The 25,689-nt window shown below is 40.8% G+C and overlaps 1 protein-coding gene and 1 pseudogene across 1 annotated transcript; one reads left to right on the top strand and one right to left on the bottom strand.

The window, feature by feature from the left end:
• Window positions 1–112: 112 nt before the first annotated feature.
• On the bottom strand, window positions 113–266 carry LOC115071607 (annotated as a pseudogene).
• Window positions 267–7,311: 7,045 nt separating this feature from the next.
• On the top strand, window positions 7,312–15,032 carry LOC103739985 (prolactin-7B1-like). The gene is made up of 6 exons (XM_017799982.1): window positions 7,312–7,401; window positions 9,124–9,299; window positions 10,066–10,104; window positions 11,335–11,442; window positions 13,844–14,023; window positions 14,573–15,032. The coding sequence occupies exons 1-6, from the start codon at window positions 7,371–7,373 to the stop codon at window positions 14,777–14,779; spliced, it is 741 nt and encodes a 246-aa protein (XP_017655471.1). The 5' UTR covers window positions 7,312–7,370; the 3' UTR covers window positions 14,780–15,032.
• Window positions 15,033–25,689: the final 10,657 nt, after the last annotated feature.

Genomic DNA, 25,689 nt, shown 5'->3' on the forward strand with positions numbered 1-25,689 from the left:
AGTTAATGGTTTCGTGCATTGGAGAGCCGTAGTGGATTCTTCTAGTTCAGATCGGATAATTTGGGCTCTTGGTGCCTACTTTAAAAGAAGGTGTGTTTTTTTCTTCTTTTTTAAGGGAAGAGAACAAATATACAGTTCCCCACGACAAACTATGCAGTCAAGTATCTGGGAAACTGCAGGGATCCAAATGTCCAGAATGCCGTGAATAAGCCTCACTCTGGGGAAACAGCTTTGCTATCATGGTTTCTCCCTTTCCAGGTAAATATAGAATGTGCATTGCTTGAATGATCTTTGCCCACATGACAGGAAGACTCACATTTTGCTTGACAGAACACTTACTTATTTGTTGTTCTGCGTGGTCATCTTTGCAGTCATTTGTTCAGATTTTGATTTGATTTCTAAGTTCACATTTTACGACGTCATCTTGTTTAACTTTGTGATAGATGGGAACAGGAGATCAAGTAATGAGGCAGTCTGAGGCTTGGACTATGCTGGGTCCTTCATCTTTGCTATGTGCAATAAAGGCACAAATAGATTTCTGATGATCTCTATTGCTACTTTTACAGTCATGGGAGTGATCAGTCTAGGGTATACTTGACCCTTACCCGAATTCTAGGTTGTTTCATGCCTGGCAGAGTTCTTTGTTGCTAACTCCCTAACTCCACTTCCTTTCAGAGGTGGAGCTCCTAAAACACTTGTATATTCACACACAGGTAGGCATCACATCCCAAATGCTCTGTGCCTGTTTAAAAAACAAGCAAGCAAGCAAACAAACAACTTCGCGAGAAGAAAGAGGATTAGCAGTATCAGACGATCAGGGACAGACAGCTGTGTTTTTCATTAGAATCTCTCTTCTGCCTGGTCAACAGCATAGAAACAGGAGAGGCTTCGGTGGATTTGAGTAACAGTGACCACAGGAAACCTGCGCTTGTAAATTGATGAAACAGTTGAGATGGGATGAGTAAGGGAAAGAATCAGAAAGAGGGACTAGAAAGAAGCATTTATGGAGAGTAGGGATGACTTCAGAAGATAATTTCTAATGAAAGATTGGCAGAGACTCAGACATGGCGCTTACATGTTTCTGGAATGCTGAAATGTGGGGAGGACAGTTCACTGGAGAGTGGAACTGGCACAGTTGTTCATACTGAACGTCTTGATGTGCTGAAGGGAATTTCACTGGGTGGAGAACACTCCAGGTAGTTTTTCAGTGGAATGGTCAGTGTTGGCTGCATATGTGAACATACAGCACTACCAACTGGCTCCCAGTGTAAATTATGCATGTATTAAACCCCTACTAATATGTTGAATGATTTTTGTGTTGACAAATTGTATAGCTAATTGTTCATTAATTCATGACAACTGCAATTTCAGTAGACAGTAAGAGGTAAAGTATATAGAAACAAAGAAATTAAGGTTAAATGGATTTGGCTTAAGAAGAAAGTGATTAATATGTCTACCAAAAACATTATATAGTGTACACTTAATGCTGATAGATAGATATTAAGTTAATGTAGGTGTCATGCTGGGACACATTATATACTAGAGTTGCAGATATCAACAGAGGACCAAATATTACATTGAACTTATATGATCATGAGAAGTGAGGGTATTTGGGTATGAATGTTGTCGAAAAAACATAAGAACCTTTCAGGAGACAGCTATGTGTGATGAACATGTTCTGGCCACATGGTCAGTCTGAAGTCATTCATACACAAGGAGCCAGGCAATATGGCCAAGTTCTGAAGGAGAAGATACCCATTTCCCCATTTACTCCTGGTCAGTAAAACAATGTGCTCTCTTTAAACTAAGAGAGCTTAGTGGATCTGTGCCTCAAAAATATGAAGACTAATGACTCATTTGGAAAGACATTTGTCCAAATTCCCTTTATCACAACTATGACCGATCAAACTCCTGATAAAACTAATTTTGGTGCGGAAGGGTTTCATGTGGCTTGTTTTGCAAGTGGATAAATTTCATCATAACAGGGAAGGTGAGATGACTGTTCACCCTGTTTTCACAATCTATAAGCAGACAAGGATGAATGCTTTTTGCCCCACTTCCTCTACAGTTTTACTAGGTCTGACACACAGTCCTTGAACTGGTGCTACCCACATTTAAGGTGGGTCTTCACTACCAAGGTGGTCAGATGGTAGGAAGGTAAATGTGTGCAGTCCTGGTCAAACTCAGCGTGTAAGTTCCTCGAAAGTCCAGAAATAGATCCACCAAATGGCCTAGTTATGTCACCTCTGGGTTGATACCCAAAGGACTGTGTATACTTCTATAGCAATACTTCCTCGCCCACGTTCTCCGCTTCACTATTCACATGGTGAGGAAATGGCCTTGATATTCATCAACTGATGAAAGAGTGGGACATTGAGAAAATGGAATTCTATAGCCCTAAAAATAATAAAATTAAATTAAATTACAGATGAATGTTGGAGCTAGAAACAATCACTCTGAGTGAGGTAACCCAGACCCTGTAGGATATACACCAAATATAGTTTCTCATGTGTGCATCTTAGCTTTGAACGTTTAGAGATGTGCGTTCAAATGGGAGTACCTGTGGAAGGTTGGGAACTATGGAAGGGGCATGGAGTGTGTGGGGTGAGGTTTCATGGGAGGAGGGATGGGGGACAAAGGTGTTATCAAGGGCAAAAGGGAAAAAATGAAGCATTCGGTGGGGTGGGAGACAGGAGGACAGAGGACAGGAGAGAGTATAGGAAGGGGTAAGTAAGCGACTGTGACCAGTAATAGTCATATATATAGAGAGATTAGAAATGCATGTGAAAACGTCTCAATGTCAATTGCCTTAAAATGAATTTTTCTGTATGAAACTGTGTGTTTTGACAACGAAGTGGAGATCTTTTTTAAACGTTAAAAACTTTAAAAGAAGTTGCCTACATATTGGTTTTTTTGTGGCTGTTATATTTATTTTGACTTACAGTTCCAGAAGGATGGAGTATCCATAAAGGCCAGGAAGGCATGGTGACAGGACCACAATGTTTAAAGGTCACATTTTGATGCACACAGGAAGCAGATAGTTTGAGGAGGAAGGGGGTGGGGCTGCAAACACTCAAAATCTGCCCCCAGTGATGCACTTTTTCTGCCAAGACTTGTGCCTTCTAAAGCTTCTATAATCTCCCAAATCAGAGTGGCCATCTGTGGTCCTTGTGTTCCAATACGTGAGAGTATGGGGATGTTTTTCAATTGACCAACCACACCATATTACCCTATGTGGGGAATTAGTGCCTCTCCCAGATGCCACTGGCTAAGAAATAACAAGCCCAGTATCAGGGATTGAATACCTCCCACTAAGTCATTGGTGAGTGATGTCCTACAGACCATCTCAACAAACATAGGTTGTTGCTGTTGCTCTTGGTTGTCTTTCAGAACTTGATGGTAAGACCCTATTTCTGAAGACACCTCATACTTGTGCCTTAGGACACTGAGAAATCAAGCTTGTACTAACTGGGAAGCTTCGCCTATAATGGCTAGCTTTCGTAGTATCAGAAGATGCTATGTACACTTTTGTTTGAGAAAAGCAATCAATAGCCTTACTGAACTATGAATCCTGCAAGCTACAATAATAACCAGCCCAGCAAGGTATGGCCAACTGCACAGTGCTTGTACAGATTTGATGGGAGTAACCAACTGCTTCTGCTTGAAATTCAGTCCCACTACTCCAAATTGAACTCATGCCTAATTCTGTTAACTGGACCAACAACTCTGGATGGGTATGTCATATCCTCTAATAGAGAACCTACTATTAGTTTGCCAAATAGACATCTTATTAATCTTTATCTTCTTTATACCATAGATTCATGCAGAATCTCTCAGAAAATTTATTTTTGACGTACATGTTTATTTGTAGAGACTCATAAGTGGTCATAGTGAGGAGAATAAGAGACTGTGGAATGCTCAGCTTTCAATGAGATGTCTATCATACCCATACCTAAGGCTCAAACATTGCTGTAGAAGCAGGGGTTGTGGGGAGAAATATTGTAAGACGCAGAGGCAGTGAAGGACTGGTGTGAAATAGCAGTTTCCCAGCGTTGCAGAGCCTTTGACACATAAACTCACGGTGGCTTTGAATGCACACACAAGAGCTGGGCAACATCAAGTGAGCCAGAATCCAGCATGGGTCAAGGAGGGACTAACAAAATTCCATGCCTACCTGAGCAGTTATTGCAATTGATGGCTTCTTGGGGCATTATAGTTACTTTTCTTCATGGATGAAGCCAGTGATAGGTTGACCATCTGTCAATTCGTAGCCCTATAAGCATGTATTGTGGGAATGACATTTTTGGGTCCAAGGTAATCACGTGCTTTGAGATCATTTAGTACTATGTGCTCAATCTGTCTTCCTACTGTACATTAAGCTTGTTTATATTTAACCATCCATTAAGTAAAGCAATCCCCCACGTAATTAATTCTTACAAACTGGTCTGAATGCATAGCTTTAATCTCATATCATGTTTCCCATTGTGACTCTGTTATGCACCTGACTCAGAACAATTACATGTCCAAGAGATGTGGCAATTAGACCAAAGATCAGTGAATGACCATAACCCACACCAACGTTATAAGTAACACATGGGCATGTTTGCAGGTGTGTATGCTGTTCTGGGTCCAAAGGGTCAGAAAAATAACTCTTTCCCCTATCAACTCTGGTTAAAGAGTCTTTGCCATACCCTGACTGATATGATTTTCAATAAAATAAGAGCAGGCCCTTTGATCAGGAGGGCAGAACAGTTCTGAGATAAATCAGAACTTCTCAGAACAGATTGGGCTCCCTCTGGGTTACATGACTTCTTTTATGCCTAACCTCCACGATGTGTTTACCGCAGCAAAAAATGGACTCAATGTGTTTAAAAAAGAATACATGAAGTCGGGAAGGAAAAGTGATGTGATTTGGGAGGAACCTGATGGGAGAAACTAGAGGTGTATTTAACCAAAACATTATACGCATATCTGAAAACCTCAAAAAATAGTAATAACAAAGCAGGTGCTCGACATGTTATGTTTCCATTCTTGTCTAATGGTCTTCCAGCAAACATTTAAAAGACTATGTCAAAGTCAATGGACCATAGTAATAACATTCTAGAAAGCTCACTTCTCACACAGTTATATTTTGCTCTAGTCACTTTGTTCTTGGCTTTGCATCAGCCATGCAGTTTGCCACAGCACAGAGGCAAACACACTAACTCACGTCGTTCCTTCAGTAACCCCGTCCTTTGGGGCACATCTTCTCCCTCTCATCCGTGGTGTCTTCCTGAATTCTAACCTGCTTCGTTTACCCTTTCATAGATGGATTTGGTTTTCCACACCTGTAAGAAAGTAGATTTTGTCTTGACCTAATGAACATTTGTAGAGAATGAGCCAAAATATGCAATGCTTATGGCAAATCTTCTAAATCAGTGTGAACAGACATCGGGATTCAGCACATAAATAATTAAAAACCATTTGAAAACTATTATTAAAATAATAAAATTTTCTGCTGATCATTTCAGTAGTTTCTGCCAAATATCAATGCTGACTAATCACTTTTGAAAGAGATGTATCTTTGCTCTGGAAATTGTTATTGAGTATATTAAAGCTGAAATGAAATGCTTCTTCTAAAAAATAAAAAAAATACATATAAAAACAAAAAACAAATATCAATGCTGAGTCACTTTTGCACTGAGCTCTCTATGAGACACTATTATTGTCAATGAGGTATTTGAATTCCTCATCATGAAGCCCTTTCCGTGGGCAAAGGGGTGGGTAATTTGCTCAGTTACATGCATGGGAACCTACATGCTCAGCCCAGTTGGGGTCAATGGGAACAGGCCTTCCTCACCAGCTTCTTCAGAATGCTTCCTGTTTCTCACTGCCTTTAGAGTGTCCCGGGGCCATTGCCTTATGGTGGGCTAGACATGTCTGATGAAATGCTCAAGGATGGGGTGAACATTTCCATCCCTAACATCTCTCTTTCTTCCAGACACATGAATTCACTTCATGAGCCCCAGCGGAAATACTCCCTTACATGTTTCCTTTCGCTGGAGAAAACTGTGCTTTATAACATCTGGAGCAGGATGCCGCCCAGCAGAGGGAATGCTTCTGAGTTTTCAATTTCATGTTCTATTTCTAACTCCATCCAGTGTTGCTCAGTGATCCAAATTTGTTTTGTGTTTTCATGGATTTTCTTTCACTGGTCTGATATTCACCAAACCACCAGAATTCCTCACATTAGCAGGACACCACAACTGATGCTTCTTCCTCCAATTGGTAAACTCATCACTCTCAGATGCTTCCTATGAGTTGTTCAACAGTGAGTCCCCAGTACCACCTATGTTAAACTGACTATTGACAGTGTATAGGATGTAAACAATACTAAATTTAAGATACTATGGAATTAATAATATGTCATATATTGTGGTTGCAAGATATGGAGAAACCTCACTGGGATCCTGTTGGAAGAGTCCATATGTTACCTGACTTTCAGAATGTCGGATGACATTTTTCTGGATATTGCTCTGTAGTTTTGCTAAGGAACTTGCTCAGCCCAAGATGGGGAAATTACCAAGCCAAGCTAGATGTAAAGAGTCTACCAATAGTGGTATTGCAGGTGCAGCCAGATAGGTTGGCTTATATTTAAGTCAAGCTACATGGATAAAACCTTTATTTATATATGGAAAATCTGTGATTGGGGATGTTCTAGGCTCAAACAGGAAAGTATATGATGTTATTTAGTTATGTGAATGTGGTTTACCTACAAAAAGCCTTCTAAAGGTATCTATCTGTACCCTATATTATGGCTTTTATGTGCCTACTCTGTACAAGCAAACACTTTACATTATTCCATAGATATTGGTTAAAACTCACCAAAGTTCAACTGTTCATATGTGTGACTGTTTCTGTGTCCATGTCCCAAGGCCCAGAAAACAATGAAATAATTATGCCCCTATACAAGAGTCAGTGAGCATTTCATAAGAGGTGCCTGAAAATGCTTAAGAAACTGAAGAGAAGAATGAGTGTCTGGGACACAACTAAGTTCCTAGGGCATACAATTATCACCTGTCCTCACAGAGCCAAGAGGGCTGAGGTATTTATACCTGAACTTGAACAGGCAAAGCCAAGAATAAGCAAACAGTGAAGAAATGACTATTTTAGTCACCCTGATAATGAAGCTGTGTTAACCTTCCCTGAGGGAAACAAATCATGGGACCCTCACCTAGATTCCAGAAATTACTTCCTCCTGCAACTCAGCAATGTGTGGCCTTGGGGACCAAATGTTGGAGTATATAGGAAGTGGAAAGTTAACTGAAATCAGGACTGCAGTGAAACACCTTTCCTGAGTCAGCAGCCCCCTGTGGTGGGACTCCTCAGAGATGCAGCTGTCTTTGACTCAGCCTCTCTCCCGTAAGTACCTCTGCTCAGAAACTCCTCTAAGCCTGAACACTGTACTATTTTACGAAGCTAGTTTGGACAGTTTACTTTTTGGTATCATTTTTGCCCCATCTGGAGTAAATGAACATTTGTTGATGCCCATGTGGGGCATGGGAAGGTTCATATCAAACAGTCTAAAGTGAAGATATTAATACACTTACCTGACATGAGGTCAGAAGAGTCTATGTACTGAATTTTTAAATATTTATTGAATCAATAAAGTCAAATTGCAATGTGTAGATCTCCTCTGTAAGTTACTTGACCTGAATAAAGTTAAGTAATCATAAAGCCCATTCTGGTGAAATTGTAAACAGATCTAGCACATGTGGGTCTGTTCATCTTTGATTATTCCATTCAGACAGAGTAACATGTCTGAAAAGGACATTCTATTATTTTACATCTGCTCTTGATAATGTTTCCAACTAAAATTAATTGGCAACAAGCACAATAAAGAATTCATAAAGTAAAAAGTCAAAATCATTAGTCTCCTGGTACTACACTTAGACTTTAAATTCTACAGATGATAAATAGAAATTATGTATACTTTTTAAATGCATGTATGTATCTACCATGCATAAAATAATTTTAGAAAAGCTGTATGATCCTTGAAAATTCTATAGTAAGAGGCACCTGAAAATAACTATTTTTATTTTGCATGTAAATTGTTGATGGTTATCTTGTATAATACTCAGTAGTTTATAGTTATTGTGCTACATATTTCACATTTCATTTACCTAGAATCTGTGGAACAGGTTTTCAGACTAGTGTCACTAAATGTAAATGTACTTTTATGTTGTACATAAATCCTGGTTCATGTTCTAAAGACTATTAATAATTTATATATTACAACAGTTCTGTGTTCAACATTGAAAAGCAAATTTATTAGGAAACCAACATGGATCGTAAAAAAAATTTAATTTAAGGCAGTTATTTTACAGAGGGAAAAAGTAAATAGAATCAAGATTAGTAGAGTTTCCTTGATCAATTGATAAGTGATCAAAGGGAAAAATCATCTAACTTTGTAATTGTAATCTGTCATCAATATAGTTTGATAATATTGCATAGGCTCACTCTACCGATAGGGATATTCTAAAACTAAGGTATGCATAGAAAACAATCAGAAGATCTTGGTAAAGTGACAGATGCACGAAATTATTGTACGCTGGTAAATCTAGCCTACAGAGCTTCTGATGACGGGATTATTTTCACTCTCAGTATTATGCAACAGGCAACTCTGAGCTTATTCTTATGAGATCAGAAGATTAAACACCCGGGAAGTATGCTGCTCTTGTCACAGTGCATATTTCCCACTGAGCAAAATAATGTGGAAATATAGGAAACGGCGACCACTGAAAGTCACCATAAATTCCCAAGGTAGTACTCCGTCTTCAGAGAATGAGTTCAGAGCATTAATTCACAATTTTACTTTAAGATCCAAATTTCCCAAAATTTCAGTCGTTTTTGGTAGACATACGAACATGAGGAAGCTCATCAGTTCTCAAACTATGAAAACCTATTTATGCAGTTACGTTCTACTGGGGAGATGTTCATTCACTAGCTTCGCAGTACAATACCAAGCCTACAGTGCGGGCACTGGGGAGAGATAAAGTCGCTCTTGATGATAGTAGGAAGATAAAATTCCTGTTGATAACCTCAGATCAATAGATCTCAGAGCATCCTGTTCCTACACATCAGGGATGTTCCTGCTGTTCTTGCTGCCAAACCTTCTCCTGTGGGAGAACGTGTCCTCCGCACCCAAGCATGACCGCAGAGCTGGCCTTGAAACACTTTCCCTCAGGGAATTATTGGATCATGCTGTGATGCTCTCTCAAAGCCTCAGTGACCTCAATATGGAGCTGTACATGTTATTTGTAAGTACCTCAGCTCTGACTTCGCCCTAAAGGGAACCAATGAATGTTCTGAGCTATATTTAAAGTTATTATGAACCCAATTTCTAATAGTGTGCCTGTCATGCATGTTAGAAAAGCAATAGTCTAGTGAAAAGTGGATCATGGAAAATGGGACAGTTTCATGAAATCTCCGAGATTTCACAGAACTCAATGATTTTTAAAAATTGTCTCTACTTGACTACTGAAGAATTTTCTTCAATTTTACATGTGTAGCATGAAAACCTAACGGATGTAACTGGGGGACACCTCCTAGTTCCTCCTCTGACAGATGTAACTGGGGACACCTCCCAGTTCCTCCTCTGAGTTGTCTACCTTGCAATGCGCCTTCCTCCCCTGGCACCTTATCTTAGCATCTGCAGGCGACCAGTACAGAGAAGAGTACTGTACTGAGTGCCTTTGATTGCAAAGAAGAAATATAAATCGAGATGATTCAAGCCAGGAAAACCAAAATTCTTACCTTCTGAGGAACTCCTAAATGATAAAAATCCCTGCTTATAGCTATCCAGTGCAGAGATTAGTAGAAAGGAGACCAGGTTGTAGCGAAACAGGTCCTCCCTTCCTTTGGTTCAAGTTACAGCTTTAAAGGTCAATGTTAAGGACCAAAGAGACAAGCCTTTCTTAGTACAACGGCTGCCGAGAGAAAGTGCCTCTCAGGTTAGAATACGTATGTGTTCATGTTTTCTTTTACTGACAAGTTGTTTTCTTCTTATCCCTCATCCTGTCTCAGCTCAGGAGTGACTTTTCTTCAAAAATGTTCAGTACATTTGTAAGTACCACATTACCTTCATCTTCTTCCTCCCGAAAACCTTCACGCTAATGGCTGCATACCATGTCCGCATTAAACACCAAATTTCAAATAATGTGCCCCCACAGGTAAAAGAAAGCCCAAGCTTATAAACACGTGGAGTCAGAATGGGGCTGCTCCAGGAAATCTCTCTCTCTCTCTCTCTCTCTCTCTCTCTCTCTCTCTCTCTCTCTCTCTCTCCCTCTCTCTCCCTCTCTGTCTCTCTCTCTCTCTCTCTTTCCTTTCTGGCACAAGATGTAAGCACTTACCCTAACATAGCTACGTGTGACAGTGGTGGACTGACACACATAATCGCTCTCTCTCTCTCTCTCTCTCTCTCTCTCTCTCTCTCTCTCTCTCTCTCCCTCTCTCTCCCTCTCTGTCTCTCTCTCTCTCTCTCCCTCTCTCTCCCTCTCTGTCTCTCTCTCCCTCTCTCCCTCTCTGTCTCTCTCTCTCCCTCTCTGTCTCTCTCCCTCTCTGTTCCTCTCTCTCTCTTTCTCTCTCTTTCTCTCTCTCCCCCTCTCTGTCTCTCCCTCTCTGTCTCTCTCTCTCCCTCTCTGTCCCTCTCTCTCTCTCTCCCTCTGTCTCTCTGTCTCTCTCTCACACATACATACATATAACTTGTTTTTTAATATTTATCCTTGCAATGTGATGTGAAGCTGTAAATATCGGGTGGGAGAACTCTGAACTCCTGTGTTCACAGGTAGGGAGGCAGACTGTGGTGGTGTTCTCCACTTAATGCTCTACTGATACCCCATAAAGTACAAATGCTCTATAGTGAATTGTGGGATGGGAATAGAACTAAACCAGACTGAAACCTTGTCAAAAGGTGATGGAAACTGCTGTCTTTCCAGGAACTGTAAAATGCTGGGCATTGTTCTTTTAAAATTTTTAGTGCCAGAGTGTATTCGGTATGAGGGCCATTTCGAAGTGAAAGTAGGTTCTGTCTAGCTGAGGGTCGTGTGCCACCTGTTGAAGGTGAATCAAGGTGCAGATAAGCCTTCAGTACAAACATGGGCAACACTGGAACCTACCTCTGCCTTTGTGAAATGTTGGATTCATGTTGTCTTTTCTTAAAGCCTAGTTCTAGTTTCCACGCAGTGCTCAATGTAAAAATTACACATCTATTAACTGCATTAATATTCTGAGTACGGGTTCATTTACTCAATTCCCAAACTTCACGCAACTCAATTTCTATTTTAATATTTGCAGGTGTTACAGAATATCAAGGATAAGGTCTTCATGGCTAAGGTTCTCAATAGCTGCCAAAATTTTTCTCAGAACACTCCGGCGACCATGGAGGAAGCAGCAAATCTCGCAGTAAGTCGTCAGCTATGGTTTTCACTAGAACAACTGAAGCAGGGCACTGGCTCTGCTGTGCTCTAGGCTGTTCAAGCATTACACTGGGTGTGGCAATCACACCTGTACAAAATGGAGGAAGAGGGATCAAAGCAAGATGAAGTTAGACGGTTGACAATGTAGAAGTGTTAATCAGAATATACCACAGTCAAAAATTGTGTGTTTAGAGTGTTGCGTTTTATCAGTGATTTGCCAATGGAAATTTTTACTGATTATTCTGTTGGATACTTTGAACTGAATTGAACATCCGTCTTATCACATGTATTTATATTTATGCCTAAGAAATGCAAGCACACCCGCATTCATTCTGTGTCACTGATGGCCCGCAGTGGCAACATTTTGGAACATCATGCTTGCTGACTTTGAGGCTCCCTTGACTCTCATCCCTTCTTACCTGTGTTCATCCCTCCTTGGCTTCGTTTCCTTCTCACTTCCTGGGAGCATCAGCACAGGCAGATCCTCGAAACCCCATGTGATAATCATCAGAACGAAACCAGGCCCTCGGCTGTGGTAACAAATCCTGCCTGTCACAGGAGCTCTGATTTGTAGTTATTATCTCTGTCCTCTGATTCCTGTCCATACCTTACCCTCAAATGAAATTATTTGAGCATAGTGTGAGAACATGAAGTCAAAATGAGCAGAGAAGAGAAGAAAGAGATACTATTTGCAGAGCCCTGCTGCATGGAGATAAACTTCACAATATACATTATAGACGTGGCCACAGTTGGTTCATACAGACGCTAGCTGAGGCACAGAAACTGGGGTCTAGAAAGCTTTCATAGAATGTGTACCACCGGCACAACTAGTCAGGACAGGAGTGTGGAGTTCATCGACCTCGAGGCTCCATTTTTAATCACAGACCTCCACGCTCCCAACGGCCTGTTCTTCTTCATATCTGACTTGCTTCTTTCTTCTGTATATTTTCATCTTTCCAATGTGATATCTATTCATCTCCTCTCTGCTCTTCTTAATTTTCATTACCACTAAAGTAAATCAGAGACAGTAACAAAACTAGCATTAAGTCAGAGATGAGTTTCTCACGTGGACTTGACAGTGAATACTCACTGCAGTTTAAACCTCATGCCTTAGGTTGAAGGCCAGCTGTTATCAATGGCAAAGCTGTACTGTCCTTTCTCACTTGGAAACACTATCAGATATGCTCCTCAGCTAGAGTGAAGAGGCAGGAAATCCTGTACACCAAGGGGCCCACATTTATTAATGGAAGGCTTTCTGTATGTTATCTTTGTGTTAATGTCCTAAAATAACCTAAAGCAATGAGCGTGGCTAAGCAATCTATTAGTATGGGGGAGTTGAGTTAAATTACTAGTTATTGACACTGGTGGTATCTATCTTTCCTCAAGCAGGTCTTGTGGGAACCTAATGAGTCCAATAAACGGCTTTGGGGGCTGGAGAGATCGCTCAGTGGTTAAGAGCACTGACTGCTATTCTAGAGGACACAGGTTGAAGTCCTAGTACCCACACGGTAGCCGACAATTATCTATAACTCCAGTTCCAGTGGTTCTGAGGTCCTCTTCTGGCCCCTGTGGTCTTTGCACCACACAGGAGCACTTACATTCAGGCAAAACACTCATACATATAAAATATAAATAAATTTAGAAATAAGAAAGAAAAGGCTTGGGTTCCCATGTACAAGCAAAGCAATTAGGTTTTTAAGATCTTCCTGGCAGGGCAGATCATAGACTTTCAGATGGAAGCAAAAAACATGGTCAATGTGATGGCTCGTTTTAAAGGTAGTGAATTCTGGGGCTGGAGAGATGGCTCAGCAGTTAAGAACATTGACTGTTCTTGCAGAAGCCCTGGATTCAATCCCAGAACCCACATGGCAGCTAACAACTGTCCGTAACTCCAGTTCCAGGGAATCCGACAGCCTCTTCGCACCTCCGAGGGCATTGCACGACATGGGTGCACTTACCTACATGCAGGCATAACACTCATACACATGAAATAAAAATAATAAAAAAATAAAATATCAAAAAAGTAGTGCCAGATGTGGCGGTGCATGCCTTTAATCCCAGCACTTGGGAGGCAGAGGCAGACAGATCTTTGTGAGTTTGAGGCCAGCCTAGTCTACATAGTGAGTTCCAGGACAGCTGGGGCTACAAGGAGACCCTATTTCAAAAAGGCAAAAAAAAGTAGTGAATCCCATGACATTTCATTGTAGAAAACAAGGTAAATATTTAAAAATTTGAAAATTTACACAATTTTCATCTACAAAATCTTTATGTCCCCATAAGAATTACAAATGTACATATTTGCTCAACTTTTCTGGAGTACAGGGCACTGAAACCGATCCTGTGTACATCACTTCTTTTAACACGCTTGTTCAACTATGATTCCTCAGGTTGAAGACCTTCTGAAACTCATCGTGAGACCAGTGTGCTTCTGGAAGGACCGTCTGCACCATGCGGTAACAGCGCTCAGTGGTATGCCGGGAGTCCCTGATGAGCTCCTCTCAAAAGCCAAAGACACAGAGACCAAAAACGAAGAGCTTCTGGAGGTCATCAGATGGGTCATCAACAAGGTGAGGGGCCCTCACAGTCTTCACCTTCTCTCAGTCATAAAAGAGGTGACTTCTGAATAGAACGATACATTTGGAAACACTACACTTTGCAAGAACAGCATTTAGACCTCCAATTTTACATGTAGTCTCCTTGTTGAGGGATGGATATAAAAACAGCTGTTCTTCATAGTAATTTGGACAGTGTGCATGGAGCAAGTAAAATAATTCAAACTGCCTCACTGCACTATCTTTTCGCCATGTCCTATCAGAGCCCATTGGTCTTGCCAAGCACAGGTCTATGGCCATGTAGCAACTTCCTATTCCTCAATTTGCCTAGTTGTGAAGGACATGCTCCATCTGGGGTCAGGGTAATGTTAGAAGCCCAGGAGTCTTCCTTCTAATTTTTAGATGACTAACAGTTTTAGAGAACCCTGTGCTGAACCCTGTAAGTTCCAGGCCTGTGACTGGAAATTGATGTTCTTAACATTCCCTAAATCTAACTGTGCCTTTAGAAAAGATAACACACAAATACTAGTGTAAACAATAAGTGACTGTCACTTTGGCTATTAGGTTTTTCCTGGAATTGAAGAAAAGGAGGAGCATGTGGTCCACGGGGATCTTGAAAGCTTACAGTCAGCGGATGAACAGTCTCGCTTTTTGGCTCTTTATAAAGTGTCCATCTGCTTGGGGATTGACACCCAGGCCGTTGAGCTGTACCTCAAGCTCCTGAAGTGTGTGTTCTTTGGTGGCAGGATCTGCTACTCCTTAGGGTTTTGAGATGGTATTTACGATCCTTCCTTTTGAAGCCACAGTTTAACTTTATACTCTTTAAGGTATGCTTCAGCCTAACGTGACGCGTTAAGAAATAAAAGCAGACACAACTATGTCAAGGTATAAAAATTAAGTTTTCCAGTGCCTTGTGTTCATTCAGTACAAAATTGATAAACAGCATTGAAATTTTTCTACCAGAGATGATTTTTATTGGAAAATAATACACGTAAAAACTTACTTTAGAACCACAGTAAGTTACCACAGATCAAGTTATTAAAAATCAAGGAGTGAGATCGCTTTTTAAGGAACAGCGATGTTACTGAGGACTTGGAAATATTGGGATTACTTGAAAAAGCCAGCAGCTTCTATAAGTCAGCTTTCACAGGGAAATAACAGAAAGCAGAGTTACAACTCTTTGAGCAGAACTGCTTACGGTGCAAACGTGAAACGCTGTGAGAAGTATGTTCTAACTTCTTCAACCTTACCGTTTGAATTCTCATCTCTTTAGCGTAATGTTAGACACGTCAGTATGTTCTCACTCTGTGTCTAGCAAGTTTCCTATGGTCACGTTTCAACTTCATCATACATTCAAATTCTTTAATGAATTACCACGGTCCTCTTATGGGTCCAACCACACAACAGGGAAAGTAGAGATATCAGTTGGTGCAAGGCATCTTCTCTTCTAGCCCATTGGTAGCCGTCCCTTTGACTTTGTCAGAAAGGGAAAGAAGATTAGGAAAATGAATTTTCTCCTACCAACTATTTATGTAGTGGTGTCAAAGACTTATTCCTGACAAGTCCCAACTTGAATTCCCTCTCAGTGTCAGTTCGCATCTCTCACAGGGAGCTCTACTGTTTGCACAAGACACCTACTGAGAAATCCTCAAGCTAAAATACCATTATCAGGAAACAATCTCTGGTTTTATTTTCTGAGCCACTTCACACATCTACCATCTGTATCATCCTTTACAGCCCCTGCCTCAGGTCTCCTTACACAGAAGTCACATTACAGAAAAAAAATGTTCGGGGCTGGAGAGATGACTCGAAGGTTGGACCTCATGCATTCTGCCATGCATGTTAAGTCCTATCCAGTCGAGCATTTGTGCCCAGAAGTCCTTTGCTGTAAATTCATCCACTGGAGTCTAGTCTGCCTATCTAGGTATTGTAAGTAAGGTCTATTCTCCTACTGGAGTCTAGTCTGTCTATCTAGGTATTGTAAGTAAGGTCTATTCTCCTTCACCCAGTAGTGGTCAATCTCCAGTAGTTCCCAGACTAGGGCCCTGCTCCTCTCTGGACCCTTGACTGACTGAGATGGCATGGGTCTGTGCTCAGTGTCACCACTGACACAAGTTCACATGAGAAAGCTTCCAGGGTCCTGGAAGCCTCTGTTTTCCTGTGTTCATGGACCAGTCCTGGCTCCTACAATCTTTCTGCCCCTCTTCTGCAGTGGTCCCTGAGCCCTGGGTGGGTGAGGTTCAGCATAGGAGTCCTGTCCAGGGACACACACTCTGCAGTCTCTTTGTCTCTAAGACTTGGCCAGTTGTGGCCTTCTGTGTGCATCACACTCCGTTGTATAAGGAAGTTTCACTGTGAGAGTTGGAGGATGTACCAGATTTCTCTCCACCCCCACTAGCATTTTGACTAGTGAACTGAATGTAGTTATTCAAAGAAGAAATAAAAACAATCATTAAAAATTTGGAAAAGTATTCAACATCCTTATACCCATCAGGGAGATGAGAATTAAAACACAGCCAAGACTCCTTCACACCTGAGTCAGAATGCTATTTCAAGAAAACATGTGACAATTGCATATAAATACTGAAAAGTGTATACTGAAAAAAAAGTGTACGCTTCTGGTGGGACTATAAGCTGATGCAGCTACTAGAGAAATCAGAATGGAAATTCTTCAGAAACTTAAAATAAAAGCAGCTTCAGATGCAGCTATAGCAGCACTGTATATATATATATATGTATATACATAATATGTGTAATATATATGTATATATAAATTAGCATATCTATTATGTCACAGTCTATTTGTTTCTATATATTTATACATCTATGTTTCTTGTCACACTGTCTACAATATCAAAGATATGGTAGTGGCCTATATACCAATCAACAGATAAATTGAAAAAGATAATGTGTTGTACACAAACACATATACAGAGAATTCATTTAACTATATAGAATATATTATGAAATTCACAGTAAAATAGAGAGAACTGAATACTATTTGTTCAGTGAGATATGCCACACTATGAAGACACATTTCACATTTCTTTTCATGTGGAAAATATAGATTTAAATATATAAGATGTATATAGAATATACACACAGATGACATAAATATAGAAAGAGGAATGTGTGTGTATGTGTGTGTGTGTGTGCATGTGTGTGTGTGTGTGTATCACTAAAACCGATAGTAGGAATATAAAAAGACTATCTGGAGCACATCATACCGTGTCCTCTGTCATATGTAGATAAGGGTTACATAGTACAAATATGTACATGTATCCACATAAAGCTGCACATGAAGGCATATGTAGAATTCTACAAGGATAAGGAGACAGACAGGGCTGGGAATGTAGTGTGGGAGTGAACGACAGCCTGTTGTAATGAAAGCATTCAGAGAACGGGTATGATTATTAAGCAGCAACGGTTACCTCTTCCCTACGAGTTGATACTGGATTTCAGATCTAAGGAGATTTAAAAAAATGTTAACTATCTGTAATTCAGAAAAGAAAGGTTACGTTGCTTATTTCGATCGTTTCCTCCAAAGACTGATGTTGGTGAAGCATGGTACTTGGAAGTCACTCCTGCTTTTAGTTCTTTGTAACACGCTGTTATCATCCGTGAAGTATTTGGCTTCCTAGAATGGTTACTTTGGAAAGAACTTACATGCTGGGCCAAGTCAGGACACAATGGGGAACAGGCCATTTTCATCTGATTCCTCCAGGTGTCTCTCCAGAGTGCTCCCTGTCCCGCATTGCTTACTGCTTGCGAACAGGGCACTAGGCAGGATGTAAAATCTCTACCTCCAAGCCTCATTTCCTTACCAACAAATAGACTAATCTTACTTACATTCATTTCTTCAGGCACAGCTCCCGTGCTCTAGAATACATGATTAGTCTTACATGAAATCCAACACATGAATATTTTCTTTCATTGGAGAAAAGTGAATCACGTATCTGGAACAGAATAATTACCCACCATAGAATATGCTACACCATCTTCATGCTTGCGGTTCGGCATCTAAACATCCACCACTGAGCTGAGATCCAAATGCATTTTGGGGTTTTCATGATTGATTTCAATTCGCCTGTCATTCACCAAAGTATATGATTCTACATAGCAGTAGGAGATGGCCATTTGGGCCTCCTTCTCCAATCAATGAACTTTTGTTCTGAAATTACTGCTTGCCAGATGCATAGGAACATAGCCCCTGGCAAGCAATCAGCGTTTTCCAAGGAACTCTGTCTGGTTTCAGGTCAGCATAATTCTTGCCATATGTTTCTTTGAATGACCTCTTTTTCAGTATTTTATTTTTTAATCACTCATTTCATGTCAGTGTCTCTCGCTGAGATACAGCAATTGTCTCCTACTATCAACGTGTTCTTATGCTGAGCCTCTGGCTAGACAGGAGATATTCTACGTCAAACATGAATTCCACCTTTTACTCATCATTTTGTCACCAGTTACATTTCTGAATTTTTGGGGGGGTTTTCAGGCATGTAGGAATTAAGAACAAGAATACTTGATAATAATTTTGAAAAATCTTTCGCTATCCAACTATCAAAGGACTTAACAACAGTATCTTTCAGATCTACTTTTGGTGAAGAACTTAAATCCCACAAAATCTGAAAGGGTACTAGAGAAGGGGACAGCCAGAGTACGTGGTCTCCTTGGCCCTAGGAATGTACTGTTGAAATTCTTTCACATTCCAATCTATAAATGATGCAGCTCATACTGATGACTGTCTAAACTCTAAGATAGTAATAGGAATTGATGAGGGAATTAAATCACGCAACTTCCCTCCTCAAACATGTTGGTCCACGTCAAACATGAATTCTACCTTTTACCCATCATTTTGTCACCAGTTACATTTCTGAATTTTTGGGGGGGGTTTCAGGCATGTAGGAATTAAGAACAAGAATACTTGATAATAATTTTGAAAAGATGAGGGAATTAAATCACGCAACTTCCCTCCTCAAACATGTTGGTCCAGGACAAAATCAAATCAATCCATTTTCTTTCACCAATTTGTTTTCTAAATTTGGGGGGCAGGGTGGACAGCTGAGCCACCAGACTTATGGACCTAGGTGTTCAGCAACAGGTTTTGCATATAAATTTCATTTACTGCTTCCAGTGGTGGGAGATGGGGAAATCCCCATCTGTTGGGATGTTTTAATCCAGTTCAAAAACACTTAAGTAGTAGTAGTCTATAATTACATATTGATGACTTTGTAAAGAAAGTGGGTTTTTTTATTTTGGAAAGAATATTTCTAAGTGTTTCTTTTAGTACTAGAAAATAGTAGGTGGTTATTCAGTTTCTTGAACTGGTGACCCCCATGACCTTGTAAGATCCAGATGTGGATTGTTTTTCTGATGCTGGTCCTCATTCTAAAGAGGATTAAATTTTTGTAAGTTGTTGGGTATATGTAGGAATACTCACATTTTGCTTGGCAGAACACTCACTTTCTGTGCTGTTCTGGGTACCCCCCTACTTTTCCATCCCTTTAGCAAGTGAAGACTGCTTAGAAAATGAAGGACTGCTGTATATGATCTCAGAGTTAAGTATCGGCTCCCAGTTGATCTGTGCCTGGAAAACAAACTGACTTTGTGAGTATAAACATGGTAATTGCATGAGAGGTAGGGAAAGGCTGTGTGGCTTCTCTTCAGAATCTCTCCTCTTCTTCCTGGCTCAGTCACAGAAACAGAGGAGGTTTCGGTGGGTCTGAATGACAGTGACTGGAGTACAAACTGGGCTTCAAAAGTGCTACATCAACTAAGATGGGATGAATGAGGGAAACTCAAGAAAGAGCGTCCAGATATAATTTGGGGGTTATTTGGGGTGTCTTCAGAGCAGATTTTCTAGCAAAAATTGGACAGAGGCTGGGCATGGTGGTGTATGCCTTTAATCCCAGCACTCGGGAGGCAGAGGCAGGCAGATCTCTGTGGTTCAAGGCCAGCTTGGTCTACATAGTGAGTTCCAGGCCAGTTGGGTCTACAGCTGTAGACCAAAAAAAAAAAAATTGGACAGAGGATCAAAAGTGATTCTTAAGCATCCTTGGAAGACTACAGTGTTGAGGGAATAATTCAGTCAAGAGAGCTAGAAGAGCATGTTCCTACTGAAGCTAACAATTTAGCAAAGGGTGGGCTTGTATGGATACCCTAAGCAATATCTAGTGAATGGTCAGTGTTGCCTCATATGTGGACAAACATCACTGCTGATTGGATTTCTATTATTAAGTCATGGAAGTCTTTAACCTCCACTAATACACTGAATGCTTCTGTTTTGACTATTAATTCATAACAATCTTGAAATTCATCAAAACAGTAACAGGATATGTAGATAGATGACTAGATAGATGATAGATAGATAGATAGATAGATAGATAGATAGAAATGTATTTGACTTAACTGAGTTGTAGGTATGGCTACCAAATATATTATGCAAATATATATTTACTCTGTTCTGAAAGGTACTGAGCTTTGATAGTTTTCTTATTGAGAGGGGTAGTATCCACCGGAGTTGGAGAATACCACCAGAGTTCCTAGAATTATGGTGAATGCACGTGTTTGTGGGAAATGAGAGCATATGGGTGAACAGTATTCACAAACCCTGTGATTGTTCAGGAAAAAGCTATGAGTGATTAAAAGGCTGTGGCCAGGGGGCCATCCTGGAGCCAGTTAAATACAACATAGACGATATTGGAAAGTTCCACAGATGAAAATGGATCCAGTTCTCCATTTACCACTGGCTAGTACATACAGTGTCATCTTGTAGACAGCTCAGTGAACATGAAGAAATGAGCTCATTTTGGCCTAGAAGCTTTATCCCTATCAGCTAGTTTTCACAGGGCACTCTTAGGGGAAGTTGAGGCGTGGGACCAGCCACGCACAGAGAATGCATCAAGAGACTCACATGGAGATACTGTAGAAATGTATCCATGCCAGCAGACTCGAGCAGAGTTTCCTCCCAGAGGACTAGAGCCCTGAGTTTAATCCATTTCCCCCAGAGTCCCCCAACTTTGGTGAGTATACAGCCTATGGGATCATCAGCAGAGGTGCCAAGAGCCGAAGAACACCAAGGGCACGTTCCTTCTGCAGGCATGTTCGCAGGCAGACGTTTAGGGCAGGAGTTGGGATGTCTTTCAACAGAGTCTTGTTGGAGGCCGTAGCAGGCAGCTGCACACAGTTGTTCCACTAGACGAACGTGGTATTCATTCCTAAGGTTGTTTTCTCCAGTTTAGTATTGATTCTTTTTCAACACAAATTTTAGTAAGCATTTATAAAAACCACTACAAGGTGAGAACTATATTCTGTAAAGTATAAAATCAGTCACAGAGCAATGCTAGACACACACGGAAGTGACACTAAATGCTTGCCTACATTTCTTCTCCCTATCAATCACCAGAGTGTGCTATGGACACACCTGAGAGAGGAAAGCAGCGACACTCTCACACCGTTGCCAAACCTGAAAGCTACGGTTACAGCCCATTTGGTAACATGCGCTGACTGGTCCAACAGTGGTAAGGATGTGATGAGAGTAAACAGCTTCTTTGTGAGTGGATCTAAGGCATGACCCACAAGATGGAACTCAATCAAGTTCCTGTTAACTGGGCTAAGAACCCCAGCTGGGCAGGGCATAGGCCCTAGAGGAGAACTTAAAACAATGATTCTACTAAATGGACAAGGATTAAACCGCCCCTGTATTTCCTTATCTTTGCATTATAGATTTATATAGCTTTTGACACTCATCAGAGAAGTTTCCGTAGACAGTAATTAATACAGAGTCAAACTTTATCAAATTGAAAAACATAGAGATTATCGAATGCTAATCCCTAATGTAGCTTTCGACGCTCATCAGAGAAGTTTCCGTAGACAGTAATTAATACAGAGTCAAAATTCATCAAATTGAAAAACATAGAGATTATCGAATGCTAATCCCTAAATGGGATATCAATAGCAAAATTCTTCTGTCCAAGGCTCAACAATCATTACAAAAGTTAGAATGGAAAGATTTTAAGTCAGTGGTATTGGAGAACTGATACGAAACAATTCATAGCTGCTGTGAATTTGTTGTGCTGTGGACCAACAGTTACACAAGACCAAGTCAGGCAAAACTCCAGTGGGAAGCGTGGAGGGTGATGAGAAGTCCAGCTCCTCACTGAGGAGTTAGTATCAGTTGATGACTGCGTGGGGAGGGAGAGTCATTTTTCTTCTTGGATGGTGCTGCTGATAGGCTTCCCAAGCTCCAGTTTGTGTTCCTGCTCTGACTTACAGGAAGAAAAGAGCTGGGTCAGATGGATTCAGTGGCATTACCAAACAGTTAAAGAAGAGCCAACATCTGTGTGTTCACACTGTTACATGAGACGCAGAGAGAAAAATAACTTCCAACTTCTTACATAAAGCCATTACTACATCAACATCTAAACATGATAAGGACATGCAGTGTGAATTATGACCTACTTTTCACAATATACAGACCTTATTCTCAATAGAATACTCAAAAAGCCAATTCACCAATCCTTTATTAACTATGATGAATGTAGATTCTAAGGACACAAGAATGTCACATGCACATCAGTAGGAACAGTAACAAGAGGATCATCTCAAGAGAAACAGAAAATAATTCCTACTAAGTACAGCATCCCTCACCATAAAAACCCTGAGTTAATTTTATACAGAAAAAAATACTGATCAATATTATAAAGACTATATAAGAAATCTATATTCTACGTTATATTAGTTTAGGAAAAAGCTGCAAGTGTTTCTAGGAATGAAATAACGTTACCCATGCGCTTGTCTCTTTTTCAAGTGATGCTTGAAGTCTTGCTATAGCAAAAATGTAAGAGAAAGTGATAAAAAATGGGTACTGACATAAAAACCAGTTATCCCTATTTTCTGAGGACATGATACCACCATTAAAAGCCACCAAAGATTTTATCAGGAAAAACTCTTGAATGTGATCAACACTTTCAGCAATGCAGTGTCAAACAAAACTGACATACAGTTCCTACATAGCAATAACAACTTATTACAGTATAATCAGTAAAGCAATTCCATTCAAAATATATTTTCAAAAACACCTAATTAAGTAGGTGAAAGATCACTATCAGTAAACAAAAACTTGCTAAAAAGTGAAGTAAAAACACTGCAGAGTGGAGAGACTTCCCACATTCACAACTCCACAGAGTCAATATTGTGAAAATGGCTATGTTATCGAAAGAGATCAACGGGTACGTTCTAGCAGTGTTTAAAATTCCAGTGACCTTCTGTGGAGAACTTGAAAAAGCAATTTTCAAATGCATAAGAAGGAAAATTGGCCTGAAATGCCAAAGAAATGCTAAAGAGTAAGAACTGGGCTGGACGTATCACAACCTGGTTTTCATTCTTACTCAAGGGCCGTGGCAACAAACCCAGCATGATATTGCACGAAAACGAGGAAAGCAAACACTTGGAGGAGAACAGAAATAAGGTGGGCGTCCTGGCCTTGTGGGTGAAGGTGCTTGTTATGAAGCCTGAAACTTGAGTTTCATCCTAGGACCTATAGGCTTTCTATCAAGTTGTCCTCTGAACACCGTGTGTCGGGGCACACGTATGACCACATACACACACCCGTTATACAAATAAATATGTTTAATAAGTAATACTTTTAAAAATCAGGTATGAATTAACAGATTACTGTCCTCTAATATTTGAAAATGCTATAAATATATATGTATAAATATATAATGGAGAGAATAGTTCCTTCCACAGTACTACAGAGGCGACTGCAATGAAACTGACCTATAACTCTTACCCTGAACAAAAATCAATTCGGAAATCTATCAAAGATCTTAATTTTAGACCTAAAATCTAGCTCTATCACTGAAGTGCTGAGTTGCAGGTCTGTGCCACCAGGCCTGGTCCGTTCATGTTGTGCTGGGGATTAATCTCAGAATTCATAAATTTGAGGCATGTATAGCACCAAAAGATTAACAAATATTGCATGGCTATAGGTTTATGAATTTATATATTAACATTCCCTTAATAAATTATTTTACATTGTACTTAGTCATTTGTGTGTGTGTGTGTGTGTGTGTGTGTGTTATGTACGTGCTCACGTCATAGCAAGCAATCAGCTAAGTAAAGGCAGAATGTGCAAAGGAGGAGGTGATACTTCTTGGAATGAATATCTGATCTTGCGTTAGTTCACTGGGTGTTTAGATCTTTGTTACACCAACTAATCACACTGTGGTCCAGCTGAGTCATGTTCCGTCTTGGGGCAACATTTGGTTGATGTGAGAAGGGTGTGCAAGAAATGGTTTCAGAAAAGCTGGGGTGGGTGCAAAACCTCAGCCTGAGGCTCCAGAACTGACTCGGGTCATCCTGGAGCTACTGGGTGGGCAAGGTTTGTTGCTAGGAGATCGGCCGGCTGGACAAGTTAGTGCTGGCACTTGATTGGAGGAGGGGGTGATTCTAATTTGGTGATAATCAAGTAAATGTGCAAATGTAGCTCTCAGCTGGGCTTCTCTGAACTGTTGCACAGCCTGCACAACCCCAGCCACAGTGGGGAGTGTGGGGATTCCAATAAGGGCAGGCACAGCTCTGCATAAATGACCTAGCCAGGTGGGCGCAAGTCAGTGCGACTCAAGTTAGGAGCTTGGGAGTGGAAAGGCAGATGGGGAAAACTATGGACAGGGAACTGGGTGCTGAGGATGAATGACCCAATCAAGGCCTAGAAGGAGGTAGGGGAAAGACAGATGGCTAGGATTAGGGAACTCCCAGGTCCTCTAGAACCCACAAGCTTGGTGGGTGCCCCCAATCTATCGTATTTTACCATTTTTTTTCCAAATCTGTGGGAAAAATGAGAAACAGGCAGCAGGTTTATGAACCTTGGATCCAGGAGCAGTTTGGACTTAATGGAGCACAGAATACAACTCCCATCTACTGCTCCCAGTGGAATAAGTGAAAATACCTCATGCCGTGTTGTTTATGCCCAGTTCAACCCTCCTCAGGGGATGGTTATCTATAGTTACACAGCAATGAACTTGTAGAGAAAAGGGCTTTCACATTTGGGAATGATCAGTCTCTGCTATATTTGTGGCCCCCCAACCATAATTCTAGGTAAATCCCATGCCTGAGAGAGTTCTTTGCTACTAAGTCCATTCCATTCAGAGACAGAGACCAGAAGGCTCTTGTATCCTTAGTCGGAAGGAAGCCTCAGCTGACAAGTACTGTGTGCTTGGTAACAGACTCTACATGAATAGAAAACATGCAACAGCATCAGAGTTTTGGGGCGCGGCGACTCCTGTGTTTCCATTAGAATCTCTCTTCTCCTGCCTGACCAACAGCATAGGACCAGGAAAGGCTTTGATGGACCTGAGTCACAGTGGCCGGAGTGCAAATGGGCTCCGAATGTGGTAAAGCAATTGAGATGAGTGACAAAAACCAAGAAAGAGGGTCAAGAAAGAGGGGTTTGTGGAGATTAGGAATGACGCCAAAGAGAATTTCTAGCAAAAGTTTGACGGAGGTGGAGATGTGACACGTTTCAATAATATTCTAACGTGGGGAGGACAGTTCACTGAAGAGAGGAAGAGGCACAGGTACTGGTCCTGCTAACGTGGTGAAGGAAATGTCATGCTGTGCAAATCACTCCAGGCAGTTACTTACTGGAATGGTTCGGGTTATTTGGGTATGAGAGCACA

This window comes from Nannospalax galili, unplaced genomic scaffold (assembly GCF_000622305.1).
Source record: "Nannospalax galili isolate Female #2095 unplaced genomic scaffold, S.galili_v1.0 scaffold2161, whole genome shotgun sequence".
Classification (NCBI taxonomy): Eukaryota; Metazoa; Chordata; class Mammalia; order Rodentia; family Spalacidae; genus Nannospalax; species Nannospalax galili.

Bases quoted from the DNA above. Each gene is read 5' to 3' on its own strand.
- LOC103739985 (XM_017799982.1), top strand. From the start codon at position 7,371: ATGCAGCTGTCTTTGACTCAGCCTCTCTCCC. The intron at 7,402-9,123 runs GTAAGTACCTCT...CCTACACATCAG, and splicing joins TTTGACTCAGCCTCTCTCCC to GGATGTTCCTGCTGTTCTTG. The intron at 10,105-11,334 runs GTAAGTACCACA...TAATATTTGCAG, and splicing joins CAAAAATGTTCAGTACATTT to GTGTTACAGAATATCAAGGA.